Genomic DNA, 25,885 nt, shown 5'->3' on the forward strand with positions numbered 1-25,885 from the left:
GTCACCGCCTCTTCCCCACGGAAATGAAAGGAGCACTTCCGGGTTCGGCAATAACCTGGAGCCGGCGGCGGAGGTTGGCTCTTTAGGGCTTCACCCCGAAGCTCCACCTTCGCTCCCGTCTTTCTGGAAACACCGCTTTGATCTCAGCGGTGGGGGACAGGTATCTCCCGGCTGCTGCAGGTGCCCTGGATCCAGTCGGCTGCACCAGGCGAGCGAGACCCTTTCCTGGTGCAGTCTCAGAGTTCCCGCTGGGTGCATCCGGCCTGTGTGTGGCGCGAGGCAGGGAAGCCGGTACCCGGGTCCTGGCCACAGCGCTGACGTTTTCTCTCTCCTTTCTTCTCTTTTCGCGGTTGCGGCGTCGCAGAGGGTAGTGTGAGCCCCCATGGCAGATACGACCCCGAACGGCCCCCAAGGGGCGGGCGCTGTGGTAAGTGCGAGGGCAGGGTAGCCTGGCTTGATTTGCAAGAGTTAGGAAGAAGCAGGAAGCGTTGCGAGTCCCGAGGCGTTCCAGAAGCTCAGTGCTTTCAGGAATGGGATTAATGAGTTGGGGTGGGGAAGTTGGAGCGGGGAGAGGGGAGGTCCTGAGCGAAGATATGGAGGGAACTACAGGTTTGTTTCTGAAGCGACAATAGGCTGACCTGGAGCTGGTGGCCCCCACCTGTATGCCATGGAAATTGGGCCTTCTTTCCTCTTCTCACACCTCGGTCTTTTGTTTATCATAGGCCCCAAGGTTAAAGATGCCGCATGAGATTGTGCCATGACACACATGATCCATGACACACACCACGTGGAGCACACGAGTGCCGGCAAAGAACGTTTCTGCCTAGTTTATACAATTGTATATAGAAATTATGCAAAGGGAGGAGAGCGGTGGTCTTTTTCTTCTTCACTTTGTTCTTTATGAGGAGAAATATCATTATGCTTTTGTAATTTTTTTAAGATGCTGATCTGGAGCTAACAAGTTATTTGTGCCCGGAGCATTGCTGTCCTCTACTTTTTAATCCATAAGTAGTTAAGTATTATTCTGTGTGACCACAATGCAGTTACCACATTTGGGAAATATTACCTAATATAAAATCCATGTGCAAATTTCCGTAATTGTCCTTTAAAGCTGCTTTCTCTTCATCTGGGATTCTGTCAAAAAGCATGCATCGATGGGCAGGCGCAGTGGCTCACTCCTGTAAGCCCAGAACTTTGGGAGTCCAAGGCGGGAGGATCGCTTGAGTTCAGGAGTTGGAGACCAGCCTTGGAAACATAGCGAGACCTCATCTCTACTAGAAATCAAAGAAATTAGGCGGTGCGTGGTGGCTGACGCCTGTAATCCCAGCACTTTGGGAGGCCAAGGCGGGCGGATCGCTTGCGCCCGAGAAGTTGAAGCTGCAGTGAGCCAAGATCACGCCACTGCACTCCAGCCTGGGTGACAGAGCAAAACCTTCTCTCAAAACAAACAAACAAACATAAATTAGCCGGTCCTGGAGGTGCGCTCCTATAGTCCCAGCATAGTCCCAGCTACTCAGGAGGCTGAGGTGGGTTGTGCTTTTGCGCTCCAGCCTGGGGTGACAGAGCGAGACCCTATCTCAGAAAGCATGCATTCAGTTTACTGGCCATATCTTGTTTACTCCCTTTTAACCTAGAACAGTTCTGCCCTCTCCTCCCCTTTTTTGTCTTTTAAGATACTGATAGTTTTCAAGAGTCCAGACATGTTTTGCAGCATATATAGGTACATCTAATATGTATATCTATATTATATATCAGGAAGCATTTTACATTGATTTATCCCATCATTGCAGAATTTGTTTGATTATTTGATTAAGGTGGTGTCCACCAGTTTCTCCATTGTAAAGATACCTTTTTTCCTTTCTAATTAAAAAGTGTTCTTTGGCATGATACTGTGACACTGTGTGAATATTGCTCCTCAACAATTTTTCACCCAAAGATCTAGTGATTTTTTTTTTTTTTTTTTTTTTGCCTGATGGTTGGACAGTTTACTCTTAAAAAATGTATAGCAATACACTTTCTTAAACTTTTAAAATTATATAATATACATAAGTGTGTACAAAACGAAACGCATAGCTCAATGATTTATTGCAGAATAAACAACCTGAACAAATAGATTTTAAGGAGAATGTTCTAAAACTAACTTTCAAGCTGTGGTGCCCAGTCGTAATATTTGTTAAGAAACTGAGCACAGTAAGCTGGATTCATCCTTCACTTGATTACTGCTAATCATTTCAGTTTATTGGAGTCACAGTACGGTAAGTCTGGATTTAATGATAAATCAAAGTTGTATTTCGTATTTCTGAAATTACCTACATGTGGGTTAAAAAGACATAAAATAAAACAGCCTGAAATTTTACAATGTACTTGGATTTTTCCCTCAAATTTTTTATAGTTTTTTTTTCAAAAGATAATGAAATTAAATTACATAGAGCAGTGTTTTTAGACTTCAGGTAGACCCATTAGTGAGTTGAGAAGTCAGTTTAGTGTAAACACCAGCTATTTTTTAAAAATTAAATAGAAAATGTCAAGATCCATTATATACAGTAGGGTAAATATTTGTGAAACTTTTGTTTATATATCCATGTATATGGATCTCGATGTTAAAATTACGAAGATCCTAGACAAAAAATGTAAAAGCCACTTTTGAATATAAGATACATTTTAATGAGAAAACAAATTTTAAGATTCTGCTTTAGTGGTAATAGACATAAGTATTGGGGGGAAAGCAGCAAAGGAAAGATAGAATGGGAAAAAAATGGGGGAAGAAAATGGTATAGGAAAGTTTAATCTAGGACCACCGAAACTAGGGTAAGACTTGTGGGGGAACATGGAGGTGATAAAGAGAGTGGTGTAATCAGAGAGGCAGGTGGCCATTTAATACCTGTCAGCCACATTTTGAGCACCTAGAGTATGCCAGGCCCTTGTGCATGTAGGCAGATTACAAGGCGAATGAGTTTAGTTGTTACTACTATCATGGTTTTATATTTCTTCTTCAAAAGGTTTCTTTAATCCAAACTGGCTTTATGTGATGTTTTACTCAGCTCTGAGACCTACCTATTCGGATTTGAGATTTTTTGCTAAGAATAGGCATATGGATCTCTTGAGAGCAATTAGTTTTTTGTTTAATGTTCTTTTAAAATAGATGAAGCCAATATTACAAGTGTTAAAGGAACACAGACAATTGTAGTTGAATTTCTGTTAAGATTATTTTTTCTGATTAATTAGTCTTTGCATTTTTTTAAATGTCAGCTGATATTTTTCTATTTATTTCTGTTTAAGTACTTCTTGTGCTTTCCACATGAAAACTATAAGGTGTTTGGACTTCTCATTAAGCATATACATGAAACATGTAATTGCCTTAGAGTTTTCACCTAATGATCTAAAAAAACAAATGGAGGAAGATTAAAATATTTTGAGTAGACATAAAAACCACAGTCTTGATGCTTAAAAACATAATTTGCAGGCATAGCTTACAGTATTTTTCTTTTTAAATTTAGCAATTCATGATGACCAATAAACTGGACACGGCAATGTGGCTTTCTCGCTTGTTCACAGTTTACTGCTCTGCTCTGTTTGTTCTGCCTCTTCTTGGGTATGTATTATACATATTGCTGCCTTTGATATTCAATTGTTGAGTCAGTTTATATGGAGTGCCTTTTAGGTGTAAGACTTATTAACCTGTAAAGGGTTTAGGGACAAATAAAATACAAGTTCCAGCCTTAAGGTACTAACAACCTAATAACATTATCAGAGGAATATTTTATATCTTGTGCTTTGTGAAACTAACACATTGAAAATCCAAGGAAAAATTGATGTGTGGGAATGAGCTAAGTTCATGTTTTTTTCATTTTTACTTATTACTTGACAGGAAGATCCTGCTTTATAAAATTCAATTTTATAAATTGATTATAAGAAATTCAGTTGGGCATATATATGAAGTGAAGCTATTAAAACGGTAGGATAAGTTCATGTAATTTTTTTCTATTGACAAGTGATTTAGGTGTTGTGCAATTATGATGCAATTCACAAAGGAGGAAGAGACACTGCAGTTGTTTATGTCTCATGATAACCTCTCCTGTGGTAATTTGCAGGTTGCATGAAGCAGCAAGCTTTTACCAACGTGCTTTGCTGGCAAATGCTCTTACCAGTGCTCTGAGGCTGCATCAAAGATTACCACACTTCCAGTTAAGCAGAGCATTCCTGGCCCAGGCTTTGTTAGAGGACAGCTGCCACTACCTGTTGTATTCACTCATCTTTGTAAATTCCTACCCAGTTACAAGTATCCTTTTCTACCTTGTTAACAATGAAATTGCCAACTAAGCATATAGGAGATCTCTTCTGATTATTTCAGCAATGAAGGCATTCCATGAAGCCTGGGTTTGTTCTTGGCACTTCATTTGAATGAAGATATGTTTAGTGTAAGAATTTCTGACTTTAAAATGTGAAATCTAAACTTTGAAGAGCTGATTTAGGAATTTTAAGCTATCTTTGTTCTTGCCTCTTGTAAGCTTCCCTATTAGAATGGATATTTTCAAATTCGCTTCGAAGCACAACCTTACGCGGAACTTACTTTAATATTTACATTTTTTTCATTTAATTCACGTTTTTGGCAAAGTGTCCAGATGTCTTGCTTTAAAAAAGAGAGGTCCTCAGCTCTTTCCATCTTAACCCCAGTGAACTAGACACAAATGGAATTTAACCAAGAAATAACTTATTTAAGCAGGTAATGAGATAATCAATACAAAGAAATTAATATTTGCTGTGTATAGAGTAGAAAATAAGGACACACATGGATAATCTGTGAAGCGAATGAGAACTCATTTGGAATTTGTATGTTTTCACATTTCAAAGGTGTGTTGTGGGATGATACTGGGTAGTCCATAAAGGAGGGGAAAAATGGGGAAGAGGTTCTATAGTGGACACTAGGTTAAACTTTCTTTTTTTTTTGAGACAGAGTCTTGCTCTGTCGCCCAGGCTGGAGTGCAGTGGCCCAGTCTCGGCTCACTGCACCCTCCGCCTCCTGGGTTCAAGCAGTTCTCTGCCTCAGCCTCCCGAGTGGCTGGGAAAACAGGCGCCTGCCACCACACCTGGCTAATTTTTTTGTATTTTTAGTAGAGACAGGGTTTCACCATCTTGGCCAGGCTGGTCTGGAACTCCTGGCCTCGTGATCCACCTGCCTCTGCCTCCCAAAGTGCTGGGATTATAGGCGTGAGCCATCACGCCCAGCCAGGTCAAACATTTTTAAATAGGGTTCTTTACTATAGTGGCTTTGGTATTCTAACGTGTGTTGTGAAACTAAGAGAGTTAGTAGGGTTTTTTAAACTTAACTTTTTGGTTGTTTTTTTTTCCTGTAGATTATCTCTGCAAATCATTTTGTGCATTGAGAAGTGCTGGTCTAAGAGCTTTTGAATATTTATGATACATCTGTATGCTATGTAAAGCACAATAAAATATTCCTCTGAGACTGAATATTACCTATTTAGATACCTATGCTCATGAAGTATCAAATTTTTAAATAGATTTTTATAAGTCTTAAGGAAAAGAAATAGGAGGAAACCGAAATTTCCTGAGCACCTATTTTGCCAGTATAAGAACTTGAATTTAGGCCAGGCGCAGTGGCTCACGCGTGGTGGCACTTTGGGAGGCTGAGGTGGGCGGATCATGAGGTCAGGAGATTGAGACCATCCTGGCTAATATGGCGAAACCCCATCTCTACTAAAAATACAAAAAATTAGCCGGGCATGGTGGCATGTGCCTGTAGTCCCAGCTGCTCGGGAGGCTGAGGCAGGAGAATCGTTTGAACCCTGGAGTGGAGGTTGCAGTGAACTGAGATCGTGCCACTGCACTCTAGCCTGGGCGACAGAGTGAGACTCCTTCTCAAAAAAAAAAAAAAGAACTTGACATTTAATCTTTGTAGCACTCTGAAAAAAATTGTTGTGGTATATTTTTAATAAAGATGCTGATTTGCTGATTGTCAGTATTCACTTCCCACACATTGGCTAGTAAGTAGTAATGCTGAAAAAGTCTTTCTAACTTAAAAGCTCTACCTTATCTACAGTTAGTGGGTGAGTAATACTTAAGTATACATTAAAAATATTTCTTTATGTGGGTAAAGCTGGTAATTTCATTTAAATGTTCAGTATATGGAGATTCCCTTTAAATTACTTGCTTCACTGAGATAATGTGGGTAGTTTGAAATGTAAGGATAAAATTTTTCCTGTTTCAATGCATAGGTCTGTAATGTCCCATCATAATTTGTATTGGTTTATTTTTAGGTAAAACTCATTAAATGATTACTATACTACAACTGTAAATGATAATCACATTTGTTTGGCATATTATTGGCTTGACCAGCCTCTGTTGATTGAAGTGCTTTGCAGTCACCAGTGTTAAAATTCTGGCCTTTCTGAGCTATAACGGGAAGTTATGTAGAGATTTTTGGTCATGCCTTTTAGTAGCTTAAAATTTCTTTGGAGGGAGAAATAGAAATGACAGAAAATGTGTTTCAATGTAGGGTAAACTGAATACGTCAATAACTTTGGGAACAGTGCCTCACACAGATCAGGCACTCAGTAAGTTTTGTTGAGTGAATCCTGAGGTCTTGCCAAATGAGACTCATGACTGGTGAAGAAAACCTTTCTGCCTTTTTATACAGTTGGTTATTTGGTAGCCCCTCTTTCCTGGGAATGTTGAAGATTAAGGATTTCATATTCCTTAAATTCTTACAAAGGGAATGTAGTAAACAGTGGGAATAACATAAACTAGTAATTGGCAGCAAATGCTAATCTGATTATTAAAGTGATATGGTAATAAATAAAAGCAGGCCCAAAGTAATATTACAGACTTGCGTTCTGATCCTTCTTATAAAGGTGATATTTTGTCCTTGCTTGATTAATAACAGATAGTTAGGGCATTTCACCTCTTATCTTTTCTAAATACATTGTATTAATAGTTTAAGAGTAATGTTGAAGACTTAAGATTATGAATCTCTTACCAAGAATTTGTGAACTATAGAATGTTAGACATAAAAGACTCATTGGCAATTTCTAGCTTTGATCTCTGCATACTCATTTGCCAGAGCATGAAACTTGACCTAGGAAAATTAGGTTAGTGACAGAGTCAGGAGTGGAACTCAGGTATCTTGACTCCCAATTCAGGGCTCTATTTTCACTACCTGACACTGCCCCTTTTATTGAATTCAGTCTGGATATGTGTCAAAGTTTAAATTGAATTCTTTAAGGATCGACAGAGTTTTATAGTGACTTTTGGAGAGGGTTGTAGCTTCCATCAGTTTCAAAGTAGTCTATGATTCATTAAAAAAATTAAAACTTTTTATATACATATATGATCTCTACTTAGGAAATGGACATTTTTCTTAATTCTTGTTAGAGGTGGGAATGAGTTGGTCAGGATATTAATTTGGAGAACTATATTAGGGAGTTAGGGTTCTTCTAATACTTGGATATAGGTTGGTGTCTTTGCTTGTCAATTGGAAACTGGGACCCTTGAATTCCTAAATGAGTTATGGTTATAATGAATTTGATACTCAGATTATGTTACAGCAATCACTATTTCCTGTCATATTAGGCCTTCAGTTAGTATAGAAAAATACAATGGTTCATTTCTTAGGAACTGCTAATATTTTTAGGACAAGTATTTTTGCCATTTGTGATTGACTAACAGTCTATATCATTTTGTGGAACTACTTGACAATTTTTTTTTTTTTTAATCAACCTGGCAGAAATTGGGGTGGAGAATGGGGTCTTTTGAACAATTTCCATTTGTCAAAAAGTTGAATGAAAAATGTATGTTTATCCATAGCATAAAGCCAAACAGTTGGACTCAAAAGGATTCTTTCCTTATGTCTGTAATTAAGCTGATGAGAGTTTCAATTGACTATATACAAAGCAAAATACATACTGCCTTTTTAATTTTTACAAATTGAGAGCATAACTGTGACAACTTGTTAGGTATAGTATCTCAAAATAATGGAGTCCTTGTAGGAAAGAAGTAATAAAAGATCTTTAGTCTTTGGGACTAAAAATTTGGGAATTACTCTTTAAACTGTTACCTTAGACTCTTTCCTCATTGTTTGAGATTGTGAAAGCACTATAAAACTACTGTGTTCGAAGGCTAAGTTAGAGTGACCAAGAAAGCCGTTGTAGGGTTAGAAGCTATACTTACAACCCTTTGGGGTGGCCTAGATTTCAGTTTAATTTAGCAAGTGTTTACGTTGTTACCCAGTAGAAATAAAGGAAAAACCTTTTTTTCACTATTAATTTTTGTCATGAAAAGAACTGTGAATTGGCCGGGCGCGGTGACTCACACCTGTAATCCCGGCACTTTGGGAGGCCGAGGTGGGCATATCACCTGCGGTAAGGAGTTCGAGACCAGCCTGGCCAACATGGTGAAAACCCGTCTCTACTAAAAATACAAAAATTAGCTGGGCGTGGTGGCAGGCGCCTATAATCCCAGCTACTCGGGAGGCTGAGGCAGGAGAATCGCTTGAACCCAGGAGGTGGAGGTTGCAGTGAGCCAAGATCACGCCATTGCACTCCAGCCTGGGGGAGAAGAGTGAGACTTCGTCTCAAAAAAAAAAAAAAGAACTGTGAATTTTAGAAAATGAAATAGTTTACTTTCTTCTTTATAGTGAACAAAATTTGATTTGGCTTAAAGTGTATCAGTAAAACAAGCCATTCCACTGAACTCATTTTAGCAGATGTTTCACATCTGTATATTTGGACATAATACATAGTCTGTTTTGCAGAATACTTGATGACTTTTAAATGTTTTCCTTAATTGTTTTCTTTAGTGAGTATCTTCCCAGTCTTGTTATTCTCTTTGCTTCATGCTGCCACATATACGAAAAAGGTCCTTGATGTAAGTAAAACTGCTCTTTGTCTGACTTCTGAATTAGAGATCATTGACATGAATTCGAGTTCTAAGACATTTTGGTATTTGTCACACAAAGTCCCTCTATACCTTACAAACTTGTTATGAATTATTTAGTGATTTGAAAGTTTTAAGTTTAAAAGTGTTTATTGTTGAAGTTTCACAAACTAGAACATTTTATAGATAAAGGATTGCACTTAAAATCACCCCCCAATCTCCAGGGGAATTTTTCAAGTTTGAAATAGATCTGTTTTTTTGAAACCTGTGTCTCTAAAGTTTGTTGAGTTGTCAGATCTCTTGTTCTGTCAATGTTTAATTCTGGCATACCTGATAAGTTGAGTGTACTGAATGAATCTCTTGTACACTAATTTTCAGAACTGCTGCTTTCCTGAAATTCTTTCTTATTGCTAGGTTGGAGCATTAAACCTAACTTGGCACCAGGCCATTTACAGCATATACTGAAATTTGAATTAAAATATCCAGGCACATTTACCAAGCACATTTACAGAAATTTGAATTAAAATAGCCAGATTTATGCTTTGTATTGGCCTTTTTCTTTATCCCTATAATTCTTTGGTCACAGCAGTAATTACACTGCTGTATAATTCTAACATTAGCTAAGGAAGGAGTCACAGATATTTTAACTGTATTACTGGATAGTCAGATTTTGTTGTGGTTAGAAATAACCACTATTTTTTGTTAAATAATCATTCTTGAGAAAAAGCAGCTAAGAATGTTTACTAAAGTTGTTTTTTATATTAAGTCTAAAAATGTAAAAAAGCAGGAAAATATACTATATTTGTCCTTAAATAGTTTGTGAACTTTTGTACCGTCATTTCCAAAGTAGTATATTTGGTTGTATTGCCTGTTGGATAGGCTGTTTACCTACAGAAAGAAAATATTGTTATCAGAAATGCTTCACTTATTTCTAATGTTGGTTTTCTTTTGTTTTAGGCAAGGGGCTCAAATAGTTTACCTCTGCTGAGATCTGTCTTGGACAAATTAAGTGCTAATCAACAAAATATTCTGAAATTCATTGCTTGCAATGAAATATTCCTGATGCCTGCGACAGTTTTTATGCTTTTTAGGTAAGGAAAAATTATATTTGTTTTGGGAGGCTGATGACTGAACGTAACAAAGATAGTAACTCAAGTTTTATTCTTTTTAAATCTGTTGAAGGTAGGTATTGACATGCAGAGCTAAATGAATCTTAGCAGTCGCCTAATCTAACCTTTGTCATTTATAGTAGAGAACTTGAAATATAGTAGACCTAGGAATTTGTCTTATTCCTTGTGATTTATCATTTGACATTTTAAAAATTACTTTCATAGTTACCACCTTTGAAAGAATCTTATGAAGTCTAATCTAGTCCATTCTGTCACTATTGAGATGATGTTTCTTACACTAGAGAAAAACTTTTAAAATTATGTTCTTATATTCATAGTGCCTACTATCACCTTATTTTGTTTGTATCTTAATTATAGAAGTAATACATGAATAAAGAAAGCCATCCTTTTAAAAGTATGGACATTAAAATAGTATTGACCTCTGCATTGAAATTCTTGCATTACATTTTAAAACAATACACCTTGCTACCCAGATGATTGCTTTATCAATTTTTAGTTTTACAAGTAATGAGACATTACAGATAAAAGCTAAAATAACATTTGACTATATGAATTCTTGCTGCAATTTTGTCCTCTTCCCAGAGGTGTAAGGAGTTTAATATGTGTCTATGTATGTAGTCCTTTAAAAATACTTATACAAATTTGTAGAACATATATATTATGGATGTGGAGTTTTGTTTGTTAATTTGTTTAGTTCTTATTTTACAAAAAAGATGTTATTCTGGCTGGGCACAGTGGCTCATGCCTGTAATCCCAGCACTTTGGGAGGCCAAAGTGGGCAGATCACTTGAGGTCAGGAGTTCAAGACCAGCCTGACCAACATAGTGAAACCCTGTCTTTGTTAAAAATACAAAAATTAGCCAGGCATGGTGGTGCACACCTGTAATCCCAGCTACTCGGGAGGCTGAGACAGGAGAATTGTTTGAATCTGGGAGGTGGAGGTTGCAGTGAGCCCATATCACGTCACTGCACTGCAGCCTGGGCAACAGAGTGAGACTCTGTCTCACCAAAAAAAAAAAAAAAGAAAAGGAAAAAAAAAGTGTTATTCTGTACCTTTTTCCCACTTGTATGTTTTCATAACCTAATTGATTTGGCATATCCAGTTCTGTTTTTTTTTTTTTTAGCCGTATAACATTCCAACTTATCTCCTGATCATGGAATATGTTTCCAAATTTTCAGTTTTCCAAATATTGATGCAGTAAATATTTTGTACCTGCTTATACTTAATGCCAGTGTTTTCTTTAACATAGATACCAGAATTGATTTTGCTAGTACAAGCTAGGTGCCTTTTGTGTTTAATGGACCATGCTAAATTGTTCTTTAAAATGTCTGTATTACCTGTTTTTCATAATTTTGTTAGTTTGTAACAAATGTCCTTATTGATCATATAGTTATATTTTATAATTTTAAATGTACCTTGCCTTGATTAACTAGTAAAGTTTTCATGTACTTGACAGTTACTTCTTTCTATAGCAGTCTCTTCAAACTAAGAACAGAGTTTTATAGATTTCCTTATAAATATATATCTGTTTCATTCTTTTAAGTAGTGCTTTCTTCTGAGAACTCCAGGACTGGCTGGTGTTGCTTAAGTTGTATGGTCCCAACTAGATTTGATGCAGTTGTATTTGTAAATTAACTCTAAAACCTTGACCCTAAAATTTAATAAAAGCCTCCTCTTATCCTAGAAGCTGAAAGCATATAAAAGAAAAGGGTAATGCAATCTGGGACAACAGAAAAAGGGACAACATCAACATTCTAATATTTTTCCCATCATTTATAGGTTTTTCTTTCCACCTCTTTCTTTTGTGATCCTGATCTACACTTAGAAACTTTAATTATTAATTAGTAAAAGGAACTTTTGGCTCCCTTTTGTTATTCATTTTTCTCGGGTTTTTGTGTCACTTAATCCTGCTTTTGGGTCAGGATCACAGGTTCTGTGATTTGTTTCATGTAACTAGATGAAAGTTAAAATGGCAGATACCAGGCAGAGCACGGTGGCTCACAGCCTGTAAACCCAGCACTTTGGGAAGCCAAAGCGGGCAGATCACGAGGTCAAGAGATCGAGACCATCCTGGCCAATATGGTGAAACCCCGTCTCTACTAAAAATACAAAAATTAGCTGGGCCTGGTGGCGTGTGCCTGTAGTCCCAGCTACTCGGGAGGCTGAGGCAGGAGAATCGCTTGAACCCTGGAGGCAGAGGTTGCAGTGAGCCGAGATCGTGCCACTGCGCTCCAGCCTGGCGACAGACCAAGACTCCGTCTCAAAAAAAAAAAAAAGATAGATACCGAGACTAGTTTTTTTATATGGGTATAATTGATGTCTATATCCTGAAACCTCCAGATTCTGTTTAGTAAGCAAAATAATTTCTTATGCTCCTCTTAAATCAGATTAAAATAATTTTAATGAAATTCTGAGATGCCATGCAAACTTAGACAAAAACTTCACTTTGGAACTATAGTGAATTTTTTGTTAGGAGCACCAGGTTTTGACTGCGTTGGTACGTTAATTCAATTGTGCTCCTTAAATGTTTAATTTAAACGTTTATTTGTACAAACTTACCATCTTAATTTTTAAGATTTCTGTAAAAAAGATGAGAATTTACCAGAAATGTTTCAATAGAGAAATAATTTTGTTTGTTTGAAAAATTAAAATCAGCTTATAAAGTTGTACTTAATTCCTATTAGGAAAAGCTGTTAATGCCTTAAGTAGGTAGTTTGAATATGACCTAAACAATAAAATTAAGAACAGTCTTACATTACTGCTATTCTTCATATGCTACCCTTTGTGGTATACACACAGTCTAATATTAGGAGGCTTTATCAAGTTACATTTGTGCCAGTAATGCTTCAAGCTCTGTATTTAAAAGTTGATGCATAGTCTGAGTTTATCTTACAGATGCGTTGCACATGTGTGCGAAGACAGATGAAAGGATCATTGTGGCTTTTTTTCTAATTGACTGGAGCCACCCAAATATTCATTAGTAGGGAGTTTGTTACATAATAGTCCAAGCATCAGATGGTGTATTTGGAGCTGTAAAAAAGATTGCGGTAATTTATGTGTTGTGATATGGGATAATCACCAAGATATAATAAGTTAAACTTAGTTGTGTAGGGTGTTCTCCATTTATATTTAGTGGGGTGTATGTGTGTAAGGACATAGACGTTTCTGTCTCAGTTTTTTGGGAATGATAAACCATCTCTGTCCTAGAGTTGTTAAACAGATTTAGTGAATTATAAAGTGAGCACTATCAATGTTAGTCATTATATACACTTGTATATATAAATTTCTGGAAGGACATATTCGAGATTGTGGTATAAGTTTGAGGAAGGGGCTAACTTGGATGATGGGAAACTTGTTTTTTAAGTGAATATTTTCTATTTATATTTTCTATGTTGTGTCTCTTACATTTTCACTTTAAAAAGATAAAAATTTGTCAAATTGTTAGGGAAAATGGATGTTGCATTTGTTTAGTGGTAAGTTTGTAATCGTGTAAATTTTTTTAATGAAAATAATACAATTTAGAAGAAAAGGCTAAAAAACCTAATAAAACACATTTGGCATCTTAATATATTTCTTCCAATTTAAAAAAATACAGTTGTAATAATATATGTAGTTTTATATTCTGCTTTTTTCAAAGTTGCTATGTAATTTTCATAACCAAGATTCTAGGTAGTTGCATATTAAATCCATCAAATAACCATAATATAAGTTGTTTAATTCTACTTCCTTACAGTTCACATTAGGTTGTTGCCACATTTTGTTTGTAGTTATTTCAGTGAATGTCTTAATTCAGATAGTTTTTCTTAGGGAAGAATTCCAGACTTGGTATTTCATAAACATATATATAATTCTTGGGATATTGTAATTGTGTTTTTTAACCAAGAACAATAATTAGTATAGGCTGTGTAGATTTACTGATGAGCCAGTGTAATTTTTTTGGTGGAGGGGAGTGTTTGTTTCTTTTTATATATGTAAAATAAGTCACTTTTCATTTGCATATTTTATGAAGCTTTACAACTTGATTTCATCAATTAGTAATTACGGAATTATTTAACATTTTCTGATTTATTTAGTATTTTAAAAAATTTCAAAAGTAATACAGATAAGAATACATTTATAAAAAAATTAAACAACATTTTACTCTTTACCAATCATATACATTCTTTTATATCCTTTTTTAAGGATAACTTGGATTTAGACATGATAGATTTCACTGTGACCATTTGATGAATGAAGATACACATGTTCTCCAGTTGAATTGCCTTTAAGTTTTGAGAGTATACACATGAATTGAAAATGTATATTTATCATGCTTGTATTTGTTTATTTCAGTGGTCAAGGAAGTTTGCTCCAACCTTTTATATACTATAGATTTCTTACTCTTCGATATTCGTCTCGAAGAAACCCATATTGTCGGTAAGCTGATGATTATTTTAGGCATGTTTTATTTGTTGAGAGTATTGTGAATATATAGTATTCGCAATTCTTAAGAGTTACTTAGCTAATGTGTTAGAATTTAGAAGCAAGCAGTGTTTTTGTAAATTTAAGTTCTAGGCCTTAGAATGTACTCGGGTTGGTGAGGAAGTGGTTGTATTTGTTCTTAGAAACTGAGACTGCAGTTATCTACGCCACCTCTAAAGCACTGCTAAAACTTAGCAAATTTTAAAATGTATAAGACATAGATTCCACTCTCAACTTTCCTAGTTGAAGAAACAAAACACGTGTCAATTAGATAAACAATGGTTAGGATACAGAATTCACAAGCCAATAGATAATGAATGCCATATGTTTGCTTTATTATATGAGTACTGCAGTCCACAGAAGGGAGAGATCATTGGGCCAGAAGATAGATGAGCCCAGGAAGGTTTCACAAAATTGAGATTGTGGGAGGAGTAAAGCTTTTGAATAGGGAAAAGCATTTTAGGTGGGGCAAGAGAGACGAGAAGCACAAGCCATATTTGAGGAACTTTATGTAGAGCTGTTTTGACTCTAATGGAGATTCTGAATGGCTAATTGCTGGAGCTAAGATTAGAAAGGTATATTGGAGCTATATTATAAAACTTCTTGAGTTTTAGGGTAAGAAGTTTGGAATTTATCTTTTAGGTGAATGGGAATGATGGTTTTGACATCGTCAGAATATTCTTCTGATACCCTTGTGCCAGAAGAGTTTGAAGCAGAAAAATGGGGAAGCAGAGAAATTTTAGGGAATTACTGTAGTTTTCAGGAATGGAGGCTTAAATTAATATACACTAAATTATGCATTCTGATCTCAAGCATTGGAGTAAAACTAAAATGATACTCAAATACTAATATTAAGATAATCTATTTTTAAGTTTAAAATAATGTAGTAGAATTCAGCCAGAAATCCAATGAGTGCATTACAGCAATCTGTATATTTTCATAAGTACAGTAAAAAGAACTTGAATTTGAATGCTGGCCCATCATTAACTAGTTGTGTGACTAGGCAGGTTATTTAAATTTGGATTTCTTCGTTGGTAGAGGAAATAACTCCTTCTGGGGGTGAAGTGAAGTAATATTTTAAAAGTACTTAGACTGTTACGTTCTTACTAGTTAATTTTCATTATTCTATGATCTGATTTTCTGTTCAGAGCGTTTTTGTGCTCTATTAGACAATGTCTTTTTTATAATACTTTCTAAAATAGAACTTATTTTAGACATTCGTTCTTAGTGAGTCTCTAGTAGCAAATTAACATTCATTTTTACTTGATTTCTTGAGTTTTAGCCTTTTTTCTTTCTGGTCCCTATATTCATTTCAGACATTATCTTATATTATCTTGCCCTGACATCTGTTATTTTAATCAGCATATTTGTTTTTCTGTGCTTCTTTGTGCCTCCTTCTCCATTCCCATTTTCTTCACATACCCTTAAATCATATTAGTACATCTAGAATTTAGTTTTCAGTGGACTGAAAAGGAAAGGATAGCAGTGAATCAAGATAACACAAATATGTGCTGGTAAACATCTTCAAAGCTGTCTTCTAAGCACCCATTTTAACCAAACCAGTGGAAAGGTAATGGAAAATATTTCAGCTTGTAAATATTGATAAACAGGCTATAAAACTACATTTTCAGTACTACACTTTTTTTAATTAAAGGTTTTGAGACCATCTCTATTCACAATTTGTACCATTTTCACCTACGATATTTATTCTCAAGTTGGTGGTTTCGGTTCTTTTTGGATCTCTAGTGCAGATTGTCTATAGCTGTGCTGTCCAGTACAGCACAGCAACCACATTTGACCATTTAAATAAAATTCATAAAACTTAGAACTTGGTTCCTTCTGAGCACAGTTCAGGTGGGTACTCAAAAGCCATGTGTTGCTGATGGCAACTGTGGGTCAGCACACATATGCAAAAATTTTGTCATTACTCAAAGTTCTGTTGTCAGTGCTATTAAGGAACTCTCTGACTGGTCCTTCAGCACAGATATGCAAAAATTTTATCATTGTTCAAAGTTCTGTTGTCCGTGCTGTTAAGGAACTCTGCATCTGTGCCAGCGATGCAGCCAGTAATAAAAGAACTATGTGACTTTAGTGAAAGCGATTGACTTCATTAGTCCTCATGTCTTCTAGCTTTATTCATTTGACTGATTGGTTAAAACAGTGATTGTATGTTGATGAACTTATGTGGAATTAAAATATCTTCTTTCAGAGGTACTCACTGCTGAATAAATTAGACAGCTATGTAAGTCAGTGTGATGATGAAGGTGCTCTGAAAGCATAGAGAACAGACAGAGACAAATAAGAATTCACTGAGGAGGTGGGAACATAAGCCAAGTCTTTTAAAGAATGAGCCTGAGTTCTGACACATGGGTGCCTGAAAAGTGCTTAGCATACTTGAGCTCAGGAAGTATATAGAGAATTGATAAATATCTGTGTCCACAAAGGTAGATGGTAGAAAGGACTAGATCATGAAAGGGTTTGGATTTTATTTTGAGGTAAGGAGAGCCTTTGAAGATTGTAACATGGAGAGGCTGGGAACCCCCATGATGAAATCTGATTTAGAAATATTCCAGAAAATGGATTGCAAGCTCACCAAGAGAAGAAAAATATCAATTTGGAGACTATTAGAGTAGTCTAGAGCCTGAATTAATCCAGTGGTAAAAGGAAAAGGGGACAAATATGAAAGGTATTAGGAGACAGGATATTAGGGCTTGAGAGAAAAGAGTAAGTTAAAGACCCACAGGTTTCTGGCTTGGAAGCCTAAGAGTTGTAATGGTGCTCTCACGAAGACAGGAGATACAGGAAGGGCAGGTTTTGGAAAATTATGCATTACTCCAAATATTACTATTCCTGTCTTTCTGTGCAAGCATATTAAATACTTGTTTAGAAAAGCAGATTTGTTGCTTTTTTTCTAACCATAGAAGTAAAACAGGACACAAAAAGGTAGAATGGTAGTTGCATCTTTATACAGGATGAGTCAGCACATAAGGTGAAAACTGTGAATGGTTAAAATTACCCTTGATGATCCTTCATATCACTTATAAATGTCAGTACAGTATACATGATTTTGTGTATACTAGCGTGTATAATATATGTGATGTCTACAGTATGTAATAATACTTTGTAGGCAGTGAGCACAGTTAAGACATAGGCAAAGCCCACATGGTTTTGGGTACAAACATGCAACATAAGTTGATGATAGGAGCGAGGGCAGGGAGTGGCAGGAGATGGGGCAGAAAATTAGATTGAGACTAGATTGTGGAGGGTATTGGGTGTGACGCTGAGTACTTGGGCTTTAGTCGGAAGGCGTAAAAGAGTCATAGTTCAGTGTATTGATCCAACTGGGAAGTAACATTTATTGAGCATCTTCCATATTGCATTTAAATTTCACCACAACTCAGAATTATTTTACAGAAGAGGAAATCTCTGAGGGACAATATGTACATTTAAGGAAATAGTGGGTGAATAAATATAACTGTCCATGTTATATATTTTAAAATATATAAAAAACACTGTCCATGTTGTATATTTTTTCTTGTTCTGTTTTAAAAAACTAGTTGAAATTGCCTAAGTTAAATGTGAAAATGATGTGACTCTAAAAAATATATATATAATTTTTAAAATTTAATCTGAAGTTTTAGAGATAGCCATTTATTAAATACCTTTGTTAAATGAGTGTTTCCACCCATAAAAGATGTAGGTGTTGCTTGAGAATTTCATCGTATTTTGTGTTTTCTCTACAATGCATTCTAGTTATTCTTTTACTTCAAATTCTAATGGCTATGGTAGATCCTTCATGAGCATTTGTTTAGCATTAGAGGCATACTTCAGAAATGTTGTGGGAGTGGTTCCAGACTACCACAATAAAGTGAATATCACAATAAAGCTGTCAGATGAATTTTTTGGTTTTCCAATGCATACAAAAGTTATGTTTACACTCTACTGTAGTCTGCTAAGTGCGCAATAGCATTACCATCAGCAATAAGGCTGTTCTGCTTTCTTATCATTCATCCGTTCACAGAAATGGGCTTTTAATTTTCTTCAGGAACTTTTCCTTTGCATTCACAGCTTGGCTATTTGGCACAAGAGGTCTAGCTTTTGGCCTGTCTTAGCTTTAGCCATGCTTTTTTCACTAAGCTTAATCATTTCTAGTTTTCATCTAAAGTAACAGACATGGGAGGCCTCCTTTCACCTGAGCACTTAGAGGCCATTACAGGGTTATTAATTGGCCTAATTTCAATATTGCGTCTCAGGGAATAGGTAGGTCTGAGGAGAGGGAAAGAGACCAACCAGGAATCGCCTTCATGAACTGCTTCATCTTATATTTGTGCAGTTTGTGGTGCCCCAAAACAGTTACAATAGTAACACCAAAGAGATCACTGTAACAGAATAGATCACAGATCACCATAATAGATTAATAATGAAAACATTTGAAATAGTGGAAGAATTGGCAAAGTGTGACGCAGAGACATGAAGTGAGCACATGCTGTTGGAAAGTGGCACTGATAGTCTTGCTGTATGCGGTGTTGCAACAAACCTTCAATTTGTAAAAAATGAAATATCTATGGAGTACAATAAAATGAGGTAAGCCTGTGTATTGCTTTTTCCTTGTGTTTCTCAAAGAAAACTATTTTATCTTGCAGGACCTTATTTAATGAACTGAGGATTGTTGTTGAACACATAATAATGAAACCTGCTTGCCCACTGTTTGTGAGAAGACTTTGTCTCCAGAGCATTGCCTTTATAAGCAGATTGGCACCAACAGTTCCATAGTTTAACATCTAGTTAAGCTACAAATATAGTGTAAGCATTATTAGCAGCTGGTACTTCTGCTAGGGGTTGTAAATTCCAGGTATTACACTGACCTCAATCCAATTTACATAATTTACATAAATGCATCTCAGTGGAAAAATAATCATTTTCTTGGCATGTTAAATCAAGCTTAAAAAGTTTTGAGAAAATTACTGCGCTGTGTTGCTAATGGTTAAAGAAGTCTGTATCTAGTGATAAATGTACCAATTTTTTTAAAAAGATGCTGTTGTGCCTATATCATGAAGTACATTAATTTCTCTTGTAAAAAAAATAGCTCTAAAATTTGTTTCAACCTAATTGGTAACCTGAGTTTATATCTGGCATGAGTTCATTATGGTGATACACATATGTGAATTCAGTGCATTTTGAGACAGTATTCTACCATTCAGTAATTTTGGTTAATGATTTTAACACTTCTCAGTGTATTTAATTTCAAATTGTTTTTTTAATTGGTTTTATGCTGATTTGTTAGGACAGATGTGTTTTGAATGTACCATTATAAGAAGAATTCTATGTATCTTAAACTATGATCTTCTAAAATTTTATTTCCGTAAGTACTTCTGTGGCCTTGAGTATTTTTTAAAAGGCTCAACTGTAAGCCTCTTAGCCAATTGGATAAATATTTGGGGTCACCTAGCCATTGAAAGCAGAAAGCAGTAGTGACACAGCTTTCCCTTCAAAGAGCCATTGAGAAACATTTCTCAAACAGGAAATCCTTCTTTTACTAATGTGGACATATAGATTATTCGTATTATAGTTTGTAGAACTACCTAGTTCAGAATCTTGACTGCCAGTTTTCTTGGTTTCTTAGGCTTGAATTTTCACAGACAATTGCAACAGTTTAGATGCCTTTTGAAAGGAATGTAATGAAGATTCAGCATCTGACTATATGTGTGTCTATCCTGAAATAATAATGGAGAGTATACTGTAGATTACATGTTTACCCATCAAATCTGACTTAAAAGGTTAAATGGAAGGTTTTATAGGTAAGGTAATTGATTGGGAATGGGGTAGGGGGAGGAGTTGTGGGGGAATAATGTGCATTTCAGTCTCTTAACGCGTAGATAAATTTAGGGGAATTGGATGTATTATGCAACTTTGATTTGGGTTGTAAAATATGTTAAATCCTGTTCATTGAACTCCCATCAACTCTTATAAAATTCATGCTGATCTTCGTTACCGTTGCATGATTGGAAATGTTTAAAACATTGTACAGTTTTAGTATAGAGAAATGTAATGGTTTTTGTGACCAGTTTCTGTCTGCATGTAATTTGGATTTCTCAAATACATTCATTAGTAATTTATCAGTAACATTAGTTTTATTTTTGTTCATCTTCCTAATCTATAAAAAGGGGATATTCTTAGGATAAATACATGAAAAATTATACTTGATAGCTTAACTATAATCAGCTATTTTTGTATTTTTGTAATATTTGTCCACTAAGCTGGAGAAGCAGCCTCACACAGTTGATTTTGTGTATGTGGCTAGTCTTACTGTCACTATGTAAGTAATCTAATGGTTTTAGAAACTAAACTTTCTAGAGCAATAAAATGACTATAATGTTAAGTAAACATAATGTTGATTTCTAATTATGTTTTAAAAAATGAAGTCTTGAATTATATCAAGAAATTTTGGCAGCTGAAGTCATGTTTATTTTGAAGCTGTTAGTTTTTTCCTATAATTTAAAAAGATCTTTTAGATTTATAGAAGAGTCAGAAATGTACAAGAGAGTTTTTTTTGTTTTGTTTTTGTTCTTTGAGACAGAGTCTGTCTCTGTCGCCAAGGCTGGAGTGCAGTGGCGCAATCCTGGCTCACTGTAGCCTCTGCCTCCTGGGTTCAAGTGCTTCTCCTGCCTCAGCCTCCCGAGTAGCTGGGACTACAGGTGCACGCCACCACGCCTGTAGTCCCAGCTGTATTGTAAAAATACAAAATTTTAGTATTTTTAGTAGAGACGGGGTTTCACCATGTTGGCCAGGATGGTCTCGATCTCCTGACCTTGTGATCTGCCTGCCTCGGCCTCCCAAAGTGCCGGGATTACAGGTGTGAGCCACCGCGCCCGGCCAAGAAGAGTTCTTTTGCATACCCTTTACTCAGGTCCTCTCATGTTAACGTTTTACGTAACTGTAGAACATTTATCTAAAGTAAGATATTAGCCCAGAACAATACTACTAACTGAAGTATAAAACTTATTTGAATTTCAACATTTTTTTTTCATTTCTTATTTTCCTTTTGTGTGCTCTGTTTATACCATGATCCATGATTTTTTTTTTTAATCATGATTGTCTTTTAAAGATCTGTGTGTCTCTGTTTTGAGTTTTTCCTGTTTATTTTGGAAAGTACTGTTGGTCAAGATAATTGGTCAATAATCCATGTTGGTTTTAACAAAAAGCATTTTAACATTAAAAATATTACAGTATAAAACAACACTCTGCTTTAAATTGAGGTTTTATGTCATTTTAGCAGAATTATAATATTTCTGATATACTCATGTTTGACAAGTTGAAACAGATTTGTTTCTTAAAGGAAGGTTTAATATACAAAAAAAGGTAATCTTAAACTTATGAAAAAGTAAATTTTACAATTTGAGCATTACTAGATGTTTAGTTTGCATGAACTCATAGTTAGAAATTCTGCAATAGGAATATCTACAACCAGCTGATTTGGAATTTGAAATTATAGTGTTACATGTATACCTATCAAATTAAAATTAAGGAAATACAATAGCAATATATAGAATGAATGTAGTAAGAGAAATTAACTCTTTACTGCATCATTGAACTTATTGTTAGTTACAGGTTTAAAAGAAGTTCATTTAACATCCAGAGTGTCTAATTCTTCTGGAAGTGGTGTAGTACCATTGTTCTTCTGGCATTTTTAAATATTAAACCTTTTTGGATAGATGGAAGCCTTATACAAAATCTACTTTATTTTAGCAAGGATTCTCTGTCCTTTTGTATAGTTGGTACCTTACTAATTTAAACTCTAATATCAATCTACAGAGAAATTTATTAAATGCAATTTGTATTTAGTTTTTTTTTTTTTGAATAAAATTCAGAGGTAGATCCTCCTGGAAGAAAGAAAGCAAGCGAACTTTTTAAGGAAAATTAGACTTGAATATTTAAGAATGTCCCTTACAGAGAAAATCAAGGCCAACTATAATACTAAGCTAAAAGTTATGAAAAATTAATAGGTTCTTTTATAGAGCTAAGAATGATGAAACCATCAATACTTCCTTCTTCCTAAAAATCCGGATCAAAACTTCAGGTTAGGTTTCTAAGTTTAGGACATGAATATTATTTTTTTCTGGAAAAGAAGATGAGTATATGTGTCATAAGACAAGTAGAACTGAGAGATTTAGTTTTTTTTTTTTTTTTTGAAGTTTTAGTTCAGAATAACATTAATTTTGAGAGATTGAGGTAAAGAACCTTAACTAATGCTAAGGAGTTTATTTTGATTAACATAGGTTATTCTGACCACCACCTCTTCCTTCCTCAATCTCCTTAGAATCTGACAGTCTCAAAGCTGTCACACAAATTAGACTAATTTTGACACTTTGAAATGAAAACTTCAAGGAAGAAGTAGCCACGGACAGTTATGTTTATAATCAGTAGGTGGCACTCTTTCCTCAGGTAGCCCCCCATTTTCACATGATGTGTTTGAAGGTTAAATGCCACCAAAAGTGCTGAGTCAGCTATAAAACTAAGTCCCTGAATTCCATGGCCCTTTTAAATATGTAATCATTCAAGATTGGAAAAAAAAAAAAATTAAGCATTTTTTGTTTGTTTGCTTGTTTGTTTTTGAGACGGAGTTTCACTCTTGTTGGCCAGGCTAGTGCAATGGCGCCATCTCAGCTCACTGCAACCTCTGCCTCCCGGATTCAAGCAATTCTCCTTCAGCCCTCCAAGTAGCTGGGGTTACAGGTGCCCGCCACCATGCCCAGCTAGTTTTTGTATTTTTAGTGGAGATGAGGTTTCACCATGTTGGCCAGGCTGGTCTTGAACTCCTGACCTTGTGATCCCCCCACCTCGGCCTTCCAAAGTGCTGGATTACAGGCGTGAGCCACTGTGCCTGGCCTGCATTTTTAAAATACTGAATTATTCAAAAGAAGTACCCTGTCAATATGTGCTTTCTAGGAAAACAGTAAAATAGGCCACAATTTGGAGTGACATCATTCAGATCAAGGTCTATCCAGTTTTTTCTTTTCATGCTAAGTGCCTACATCACCGAAACACACTAATATAAAATTATCCTTTCTCCTTCATTTTCAGATGTGTAGAAAAATGGTACTTAAAATGTTTTCATGATCATTTTGTAGGTAGACTAGATATAGCCCGTTGAACCTCTTTTAAAATTTAGACTTTTGATAGTAATATAAAAGCATATTGAAATTTGTAGATATTATATTAGGAATGGCACCTAGATTTGAAAATTATGCTTGGCTTGTAGAGACAACTAGTTTCTCTCTCTTTTTTTTTTTTTTTTTTTTTTTTTGAGACAGATTCTCACTCAGTTGCCCAGGCTGGAGTGCAGTGGTGCAGTCTTGGCTCACTGCAACCTCTGCCTCCTGGGTTAAAGCGATTCTCATGCCTCAGCCTTCCTAGTAGCTGAGACTACAGGCGTGCACCACCACGCCCAGCTAATTTTTGTATTTTTAGTAGAGACAGGATTTCACCATGTTCACCATGTTGGTCAGGCTGGTCTTGAACTCCTGGCCTCAAGTGATCTGCCCGCCTCGACCTCCCAGACTGCTGGGATTATAGGTGTGAGCCACTAAGCCTGGCTGAGACAACTAGTTTCCCTTAACAACTCATTGGAATTCTCTAGGATTAGGAGAATTCCACAGAGCCTGTATGATATTATAGCTCAACATTTAGTATACCAAAGGCATACCCGTGTAAATCTAGGAGTTATTTCCAGAGATTGTTTTAAGGAGCAGTCTTATATTCAGGGTAGAAAGTTATGATTGGATCTGCTATTAAGGAGAAGAAAGGAGCTGCTAAAGGTTTGGGAGGTTTCCTGGTAGTAACTATTCTAGGAAATATTTATGTTTTAAGGTGATGTTCACATGGGTTCTTTAGAAGGAACATAGTCAAGTGTGATGGATTAACTCTATATAGTCTTTCTCCTCTGGCGCGTGTAGGAAATCTGACCTGCAGTGTGAGTTGATGTGACAAGAGATAAAGAAAGCACTGTATTTTAAAATCTAAAGCAGATTCCTTTCTTAGAAAACAATAGGAAAAAATTATAGATGGATATCTTTGCTGAAATCTAACAATTAGCTCATATTCCATGAGAAAGAATGGCCTAAGAATCATTTCATGTTACCTAGCCTTCTGAAGCTACTCACTTGATGTGCCTAGCACTTTGAAACTAACCTTTTTTTTCTTTGTTCATGACAGCTTAATTCCAAATATTTACTATTTTCTCTTGTAACTGTTAGAACAGTTCCTTTTGACATTAATTTTTGCCTACATATATATTTTTAAGTTGAGACCAAATCGGTGAAGTGTTGAGCAAGTAACATTTATGATGTGTGTATATTGGAACAAATGTAAAAGGGTTACAAAGATTAGAAACAGAGTCATAAAAAATGGCTTGATTTATAAAGGCATTACTTTTGGTGCTTTATATAATGGCATATATTGAACTAAAAATTTGTATATACAGTATGTCAGCATTTCGTAGTAACTTCTCTTGAATCCATTTTTAATATCTAATATTGTACAGGTTGGGGAGTTACATTCTTCAGGCCAATACTGTCCAGACTATATAAATTTATAAAATAAATTGAAAAATTCATTCCCCTGTATTCAAGACCAAAGCACATAAATGCTAATGTAGGACTCAGAGGGGAAATGCAGCTCTCCTGCATATTTGAGAAAATGTGAAGTCCTTTCAAGAAAATCTAATAAACATAATAATCATAGCCTGCTGACACTAAGGAAAAAGGACCTCATTCACTCTTTCTTTTATGCAGCGATTTACTGGTCCCTACTGATTTCCAAATTGGATCACGATAGTAAATTATCCATGCTGGTACCTGTGAAAGTAAGCCCTGGGATCCATATTTGTTTTGTGTTCTGCTTAAATCAGCAAGAATGATAAATTTGATGGTGTGAAATTGGAAGTATCAAGGGCTTTCTTTGGTGATTGAGGGAAATAATGTCTCTACTTGTAATTTATTGTGACCCTTTTTCACTGTATATGCTTTGTATGTCTAATATTTATTTCAATGCAAATTAAATTGTTCCTTCATCTGTATTGTTATATCTAAGATTTTATTGATGTTAAAATCTAATTGTGGAATAAAAATCTCTCTGGATTTAAGCAGATATAAAAATGTTATCTTGCAAAAGAACTAAGAACATTTGTAGTTAGAAATCAGCTTTCCTTTGAGCTTAATTGCCTTTTTGTTAGAATAAGGTGAATTTGAACACACTTCTCTTATCCTCAGCCCATCACAAATAATAGAGATGCCATGATTTCGAGGTCTGATGTGAAACTGGTAAAAATGTGATCTAAGGTGTAACTGGAAAAAAAAAAAGGAAAGAAAAATTACATTGATGCCTCAGCTGTTTGCTTGATTCTGTA

The 25,885-nt window shown here is 35.6% G+C and overlaps 1 protein-coding gene across 11 annotated transcripts; it reads left to right on the top strand.

The window, feature by feature from the left end:
• The first annotated feature begins 3 nt into the window (after positions 1–3).
• On the top strand, positions 4–25,621 carry TMEM33 (transmembrane protein 33). Of its 11 annotated transcripts, none has more exons than XR_008679073.2 (10): positions 23–160; positions 365–427; positions 3,498–3,592; positions 4,092–4,279; positions 8,813–8,880; positions 9,847–9,980; positions 14,353–14,436; positions 19,125–19,284; positions 20,105–21,160; positions 21,205–25,621. XR_008679073.2 is itself a non-coding variant. In XM_055384693.2 (9 exons), exons 2-8 carry the CDS (start codon positions 383–385, stop codon positions 19,252–19,254), a joined length of 744 nt encoding a protein of 247 aa, XP_055240668.1. In that variant the 5' UTR covers positions 23–160; positions 365–382; the 3' UTR covers positions 19,255–19,284; positions 20,105–25,621. The 11 variants fall into 11 exon arrangements, 6 of the variants coding, with proteins under 6 accessions (XP_018881316.1, XP_063561323.1, XP_055240668.1 ...); XR_010133372.1 differs by having other exon boundaries at positions 25–208; XR_008679071.2 differs by having other exon boundaries at positions 23–208; positions 19,125–21,160.
• The last annotated feature ends 264 nt before the right edge of the window (positions 25,622–25,885 follow it).

The sequence above is a fragment of the Gorilla gorilla genome, chromosome 3 (assembly GCF_029281585.2).
Source record: "Gorilla gorilla gorilla isolate KB3781 chromosome 3, NHGRI_mGorGor1-v2.1_pri, whole genome shotgun sequence".
Classification (NCBI taxonomy): domain Eukaryota; kingdom Metazoa; phylum Chordata; class Mammalia; order Primates; family Hominidae; genus Gorilla; species Gorilla gorilla.